At 36.8% G+C, this 8,715-nt stretch overlaps 1 protein-coding gene across 1 annotated transcript in view; it reads right to left on the reverse strand.

Annotated features, from left to right (window-relative positions):
• Kmt2a (lysine methyltransferase 2A) overlaps positions 1 to 8,715 on the reverse strand; it is an 85,187-nt gene that overhangs the window by 52,107 nt on the left and 24,365 nt on the right. Inside the window, exon 8 of the mRNA XM_048795611.1 lies at positions 1,192 to 1,261. Within this exon, the coding sequence (XP_048651568.1) occupies positions 1,192 to 1,261 (70 nt within the window). The remainder of the gene's footprint in view (positions 1 to 1,191; positions 1,262 to 8,715) is intronic.

Raw genomic sequence — 8,715 nt, forward strand, 5'->3', positions numbered from 1 at the left:
GGCACTAAGCAACTCAGTGAGACCCTGTCTCTAAACAGAATACAAAATAGGGCTGGGGAATGTGGCTCAGTGGCTGAGTGCCCCTTAGTTCAATTCCTCGTACACCCCCGGGCAAAAAAAAATCTTTAAGCCCTGTTCTATACAGAATTGAATTATGCAAGTCAAAAAAAATGTTATTTACATTGAGGACCTTCTCTTAGGAAACTGCTTGTAAGTCTAGAATGTCAAGTTATTCTAGATATTTTGTTGGTGAGAACAATGACATATATTGCTAAATAAATGGAAACACCTCATATAACTTTTATTTGCTGTTATGATTTGGTGTGGATGTCCTCCAAAAGCTCATGTGGGAGACAAATGCAAGAAGGTTCAGAGGACAAGAGATTGGGTTATGAGAACCTTAACCCAATCAGTGAATTAATTCCGATGGGATTAATTGAGTGGTAATTGAAGGCGGGTAGGGTGTGGCTGGATGTGGTGAGTAATTGGGGGCATGCCTTTGGGGTACATATTTTGTATCTGGTGAGTGGAGTCTCTCTCTCTCTGCTTCTTGATCATCATGTAAGCTGCATCCCTCTGCCTCACTCTTCCACCATGATGTTCTGCCTCACCTTGAGCCCGAAGGAATGGACCCAGCTATCCATAAACTGAGATCTCTAAACCGTGAGCCGCCCAAATAAACCTTTCCTTCTCTATAATTGTTCTTGTTAGGTCTTTTAGGCCTAGCAGCGCAAGAGCTAACCACAATGTTTTCTTTTTTTAATATACCTTTCAAGAACCAGATAAAATTGTTTCATATCGTCTAATTTTGTGTTTAGTTCTTTGACAATAGACCAAATTTCACCTGTAAAAAATAATAGCCAAATTATTTCCAAAGGCAGTATATACTAATACATAATACAAAAATGTGTAACTGAGGAAGCACTTAGTAGGGTATCTTCAAACATATCAGGTTTCCCAATCATTCTGTGGAAACCCATTCCCATTCCACAAGTAGCTCCCAGAGAGAAACATACTGAAGAATGAACCACATGTGACCTGACAGAGCAGCATCCCCCAAAAGTCTAGCTCATAAGCCATTTCCTGTTCCCCGGATTATAGATTATTCTCTACATACCAAGAAGACAAAAAAGAAACCTCAATACCCTAACAAACAAAACTTCAAGACACTGTGAGCTTAAATGGCCATACCTGAAGGAGACCTTGTGGGACTTCGCACTCTGACTTCTTCATCTGAGCCAAAACCTAAGAACTGCTCATCCTACAACAAAGGAAAATTATTTTAAAATCAGAAGCAAAAACACGAACATGAACATATCCCAAAGAAATGCCCAGACTCCTCTGAATGAATTTGGGAAAATTATCCTCTCATATTAAACAACATCCAAAAGGAAGCTATAAAATAACTATTATTGAAATAGATGGGCCCAGCCATACAGCTTCATTACAGACAAATAGGAGCTGTGTAGTAAATGAACAAAGCATTAAAATTTCATCTTTGATGTATAGTACACAGGGGATAATCCTGAAATTTCAAACTACAGACTTAGCCCAAAACAATTAAAGGACAACTTTAATACAATTCAGGTAAGCAAATTAGCACAATGGTAAAAATATATAGCCCCAATGAAACAAACAAATGCTTTTCAACAAATATTTAAGTCTACAGACAGATAAGGAATAACATAAATAACACAATAATTTCCTGCCTACTATTAATAGAGACTGAAAGTGCCATAATTGTCAGTTCCTTAACTCAGGAATTGACATTTAGATGTGATTTCTGTACATCTGAGATACAGAGATTCTCAACATGCATTTTATGGCATCATTTTTAAATGCCCTGTGATAAGAGACTTAATGGTGGGCAGCAGCATTGGTGAAAGAGATCATAAATTGACCACATATAGGTGAAATCCTTTTGCTAAAACTTAGGGAAACATCTTATTTTCAGATCTACTTAGAAAAGACAGAAAAGCAAAAACTTCTCCTTACCTCCAACTTATAATATGCCTTTAAAAAAAACACTAAGGATTCATTCAACTTATTTGGAACAAGTTCTCTATTGAAACAAACTGATTAATAGAAATTCACCAATTCAAAGTAAGTTCTTTCCAGAGAGAAAAGCAGATAAAGAATTTCAGATTCCAAAGACAAAAATCCACATAAAACAAGATCAAAATAAAGAATGAAAAAACAAACTTATTTAAATTTCCAATTAATTTTGGTAAATCCCTAAGTTTCATCAATTAAAGCCCCCCAATTTTCCTCTTAGGAGCTAAGCTCCCATGTATGTGGACAACACTGGTGGATTTTCTGTTTAAGAGTTAGTTCTTTCCCAGTTACTTTAAAGCTGAAGTCAGGTGTTAATCTGTTTAAGTACTTTTCAACCAGGAATATATTAAAAAGTAAATGCAACCTTTTAGATAAATTAGCAATTTCAACTCTTAAATTTAAATACTTTTGAGGAACAAAATATTTGGGGACAAGCCTCTGCCCACTGTCCAGCTGACATGCAATTTGTTTTTGTTTTGTTTTGTTTATACGGTACTAGGGATTGAACCCAGGGGTGCTCTACCACTGAGTTACATCCCCACCCCGTTTTTATTTTGAGCAAGGTCTTCTTAAGTTGCCTAGGCTGACCTTGAACTTGCAATGCTTTCCTCAGTCTCCTGAGTAGCTGGACCTCATTGCCTGGCTGAGACATAGTTCTTATTAAACTCTAAAAAAGTTTTTGCTCTGAAATTGCTAATATTAGAGTATTTAAGAAACAGCTAAAATTCTCTTAAAAGAGATTTTAAAACTCATCATAGGGCTGGGGATGTGGCTCAGCAGTACAGCGCTCATCTAACATGCTTGAGGCACTGGGTTCGATCCTCAGGACCACATAAAAAATAAATAAAATAAAGGGATTGTGTCCATCTACAACTAAAAAATAATAATAAAAATATACTAAACCTAAATTTAAGAAATACATACTAGGGCTGGGGTTATAGCTCAGCAGTAGAGCATTTGCCTAGCACTTGTGAGGCCCTGGGTTTGATCCTCAGCACCATATAAAGATAAATAAATAAAATAAAGGCTAAAAAAAGAGAAAGAAATACATACTAGAGGACTTATCCACATAGTTTCTTCCTTTATCAAGAAGTTAAAAGTAGACACTGGGGTTCTGGCTCAGTGGCAGAGCACTTGCCTCGTACATATGAGGCCCTGGGTTTGAACCTCAGCACCACATATAAGTAAACAAATAAAATAAAGATACTGTGTCCATCTACAACTAAAAATATTAAAAGAAGTTAAAAGTAAAATTATTAAATATTTTTACTTCAAAAAAATTTAAAGTGGGGCTGGGGCTGTGGCTCAAGTGGTAGCGCGCTCGCCTGTCATGCGTGCGGCCCGGGTTCGATCCTCAGCACCACATACAAACAAAGATGTTGTGTCCGCCGAGAACTAAAAAAATAAATAAATATTTAAAAAAAAAAAAAAATTTAAAGTGAACTCATTGTGAACATCATTTGTGAATAAGAAAAATCTTATCTCTTCATTTAAAACAACTTCAGACCTAGGAAATGTGGGAACTAACCCCAAATAAATTTCTGCAATGATTTTTCCAGGGTTTATACTTGTAGGTTAGGATATTACCAAAAAAGAAGACAAAACTCAGAAAAGCCTAATTAGTCCAAAAATCTTATCTGGATAAATAAATCCTTCCTGTTGCACACACTGCACTATCATAAGCAACAGGCTTCTTAACTGGCTCCATCACTTTAAACCTGTGGGCTCCCTGGAGAATGTAAACAAGGTAACAGTCTAAAGGATTCAGACTTGCCTCTTAGCCAAAGGACTAAGGTAATAACTATACAAAGAGAGAGAGAGAGAAAGAGAGCACAAGAGAGAGAGCGTGCTACAATTAAGTCCATGTTTGCCACTATGTCATCATAAGCCTGGATAGCCCTGAGGTCAGGAGAGGGCACAGGAGACATATGCTACACTTGACCAAGGAATCTAGGACCTGGGCCCAGACAGTAATTCATCATACCTGTTTTTCCTCTTGACAGGGCTTTCTCTGATGGGCACAGCATTCCAAGAAAGAGTATAGACAAGAGCCCTGAAACCTATTATAGGCAAGAGCCCTGAAACCTATTCCTTCTGCACAGTGATGTTCTTGGAGACCAGACTGCCAACACTGTAACATTTTCTTACTTCCAAAGATAGAAAAGACAGAAAAACACCCTTGTTGAGTTGAGCATAATGAATTGCTCACATTTAGCTTCCAGTGATTAAGATGACAAATTAAGCTATCTAATGTAACTTCCTAAGTGAAATCTAATTGTGAATTAATACACATAAAATTTATTACTCCTACCCATAACTCTGGGATAACCAGTTATCTAAGAACTTCCATGCATACATTTACTAGTAAATATCATTTTACTTATAAATATCTTAACATTTGGGATTTTTCTTTTACTGGCAGAATTTTAATTCTTTAGTTGTTGGTTATATTTGTGATGAAGCAGTAGAACTATTTCTTCCACAAAAGCACTTTAACTGGGTTGGGGTTGTGGCTCAGTGGAAGAGTGCTGGCCTAGCACATGTGAAGACCTCAGTTCAATCTTCAGCACCACATAAAAATAAATAAATAAAATAAAGGTTTGGTGTCCATCTACAATTTAAATAAATAAATAAATACACACACACACATATACATACATACACATACATATATATTAAAAGTACACAACTGAACTCAAAATAAGTGTTACAAATAATTATGTTTGAACATGAAATATATTGAAAGCTTTTTTGAAAAATACATTAAATTCTGCATTTCAAGGAATTATGTACTATGGACAGTTTTTCCAACAAAATAATACTTCATTTATTTGTTCTTTCAAAGAACATTTACATCCTTGTCCCAGGGCTATCTGTTCCAGATGCGAAGTTGAGAAAGACATGATTCTTGCTCCAATACTATCTAAAATAAGAAGCATGTACTATTTCAGTCTTTCTTTTAAAAAAACAAATTCATTATTTTGTCACTAATGAACCATGCACAGTGGTACATGTCTGTAATTTTGGCAAGGTGAGAGGCTGAGGCAGGGAAATGTCAAGTTTGAGGCCAGCCCAGGTGAGATCCTGTCACAAAATAAAAAACAAAAAGGGTTGGGGGTCATAGTTGCATGGTAGAGTGTCCCTAGGCTCAATCCCCAATACTGCTCAAAAAGTCACTACAGGGGTTATGGCTCAGAGGTAGAGCACTCGCCTACCATGCGTGAAGCACTGGGTTCAATTCTCAGCACCACATAAAAATACAATGAAGATATTGTATCTACCTATAATTAAAAAATAAATATTTTTAAAAAGTCACTCCAGAACAAAATACCATATAATTCATATTCCAGAATAAAAAATTTGCTTACATCTAAGAATAATTAATTTTTTTCTTACACATGTTTGGTTCATGAAGAAAAACTCAACAAGTTTCAAAATTCTTTGAAAGGATGACAATGTATATTGCTATTCCTCACCATTGTATCTAGCACCACTCCAGGGCTAGCAATTGGCGACCTAAATCATCTGCATTGATTAGATGTGGCACAATTCCTAGTGATACTAGTGATCTGATAAAAATTCAACAATGGGCCAGGCATGGTGGTGCACACGTGTAATCCCAGTGGCTCAGGAGGCTGAGACAGGAAGACTGCGAGTTCAAAGACTGCCTCAGGAACAGCGAGGCGCTAAGCAACTAAGTGAGACCCTGTCTCTAAATAAATTACAGTAGGGCTGGTCATGGGACTCAGTGGTCGAGTGTCCCTTAGTTCAATCCCTGGTACCAACCCCCCCCCCCCCAAAAAAAAAAAANAATCCCTGGTACCCCCCCCCGAAAAAAAAAAAAAAAACAAATTCAACAGATGGATCTCAATGCTCTTTCCTCTCTATCCCAGCTAAAATACAGTTTTCAGTTCCTCCCTTGAGTACTTCCCAATTTACCAGAGTCAAAGAGGAATAAACCATCCACTTCAAGTTCTTCACTTCCTGGGCTAGGTGGAGTTTCCGAAGATACTCTGAAAATTCTAATCAACAATCTTGGCCAACCTTGGCCTCCACAACAAAGCCTGCTATGACCCTGTTCACATCTTTCTTCTTTATCTTCTCTCAAGAGGCTCCTTTGTGATGACACTTCATTAAATGGTAGGTAACTCAAACATGCCCTTTAGCAACTGTATCTTAGCATTTTTCTGTCTGCAAAATCTTTAGTCTCAAGAGCCTAAAAACTCAAATTCCTTCAATTACAAAATTAACTTCAATGAATCAATTGAAAATAACAACAATAACCCGAGACAGTATCAAAAATGCTCCTAAATCACACATTTTTTAAAATTTCTTTTTGAAGAGCTCTAATTATTGGTATCATCAAATATGGTTCAATCAGATGAGCAGGCCACAGGAGAACTAAGAGAATGACTAAGAACAACTAAAGTTGAAGAAACATCCAGGAGGCAAACTGCACGTCTTGGCAGCTATAATAAGAGTAACACCTCCTCTGTGGGAATTGATTCCAGTTAGCTATCACTTCTGCTGGCACAGTTCCCTTTTGTCTCCTGCTACATGCTCCAAAATACCCTTCTTGATGTTGCATTTCAGAGACACATGCACATAATTACTAGTTTAATGAGTGGAAGGGATTTTAAAAATGCATTCACATGTTTGTCTCCTTCTCAAAGTGTGCACTCTTTGAGGACAGGGACAGTTTCCCTACTCATTTTTGTACTCCTGGTATCTGACATAAATCTGGCACCCAATACATGTTTGTACAATGAAAATAAAGGGAACTGCAATATACTATTTAAAAAATATTAAAATACCTACAATGGTAATAGAACTGTAGTAGACTTCAAAGAATTACACAATATGATTCTCACTTTTAAGAATGTGTAGGGAGGCTGGGTTGTAGCTCAGTGGTAGAGCACTTGCCTAGCATGTGTGAAGCACTGGGTTCCATCCTCAGCACCACATAAAAATAAATAAATAAAATTATTGTGTCCATTTTCAACTAAAAAACATAAATATTTAAAAAAAAAAAAAGAGTGCGTAGGGACCAGGGGCTTAGCACTGTGACAGAGCATGTGCTTATACTATATTAGCTGAGTTCAATACCCAGCACCAAAAAACACACACAAAAAAGACACAGGGACCAAATTAAAACCACAATGATATCACCTTAGAATGGCTATTATCAAAAAGACAAATGATAGCAAGTATTGGTGAGGATGCAGAGAACAGGGAAACTTTGTGTACCATTGGTAGGAATGCAAATTAATACAGTCATTTTTAAAAATAGTATGGAGATTCCTCAAAAAAAAAAAAAGACAAAAATAGAATTACCATATAATCCAGCAATCCTTCTTCTGGGTAAATACCCAAAGATATTGAAATTGGCATGTTGAAGAGAGATCTATACTACCAAGTTCATTCCAGCACTATTCACAATAGCCAAGATATGGGGGCAATCTAAGTACCTATTAATGGATGACTGAATAAGGAAAACATGGTCCATATATATACATTGGAATACTTTAAAAATAAAGAAATTCTGACAACATAGATGGAAATGAATACATTACATAAAGCGAAATAAGTCAGACACAGGAAGATAAATACTGTGTAATCTCATATGTGGAATCTAAAACAGTTGATCTCATATAAACAGGAGTAGAAAAGTAGTTACAAGAGGCTAGGGGAGAGGAGTGAGGAAAGGAGAGATATTGCTCAGAGGACACAAAGTTTCAATTAAGACTAAAGGAATTAATTTTAGTGTTAGATCTCAGTTAATAATTTAATAATAAGAGTTAATATTAAATAATGAATAAATTGCTGAAAAAGTGGAACTTTACATTTTCATCACAAAAAAGTAAGTTGGTGAGGTAATGAATATGTTCATTACCTTGAATTAATCTTTCTAGATCAAACCTTAACTCTGGATTGGGTGTGGTGGCGCATGTCTGTAACCCCAGCAGCTCGGAAGGCTGAGACAGGAGAATCACAAGTACAAAGCAAGCCTCAGCAATAGCAAGGCACCTAGCAACTCAGTGAGACCCTGTCTCTTAATTAAAAATAAGACTGGGGATGTGGCTCAATGGTTGAGTGTCACTGAGTTCAATCCCCCATACCAAAAAAAAAAAAAGAAAAAGAAAAAAAAAGCATAAGAAGAATTCTCTTAGGTTGGGAGACAAATGAAGCCAATCCATTCAATCACTCATATATGAAAATATATGAGTTCCATTACTGAGTAAAGGACAAAGATAAGAAAAGCTTCTAGCCTGGAGCAATGGCACATGCCTATAATCCTAGTGACTCAGGAGGTAGAGGCAGGAGGATTACAAATTCAAAGCCAGACTCAGCAACTTAGCAAAACTCTGTCTCAAAATAAAAAATAAAAAGGGCTGGGGATGTAGCTCATTGGTAGAGTGCCCCTGGGTTCAAGTTCCCAAACAAAAGACAACAAAAACCCTTCTGCTTTCAACCCTTCTGCAGATGAGTTAATTGATGGAACAGTGTGTTGCCTACTATGTAGAAGAAGACACCTGCTGGAGAAATGCATGTGGGAGCACAACGGAAAGACAACTAACCCAAGTAAGGAGAAAGGGCCAGGAAAGCCATTGCAGACAGGGTGAAAACTTTATCAAGCTTTTGAAGGCTGATAAAATGGGG

Source organism: Marmota marmota, unplaced genomic scaffold (assembly GCF_001458135.2).
Source record: "Marmota marmota marmota unplaced genomic scaffold, marMar, whole genome shotgun sequence".
Classification (NCBI taxonomy): Eukaryota; Metazoa; Chordata; class Mammalia; order Rodentia; family Sciuridae; genus Marmota; species Marmota marmota.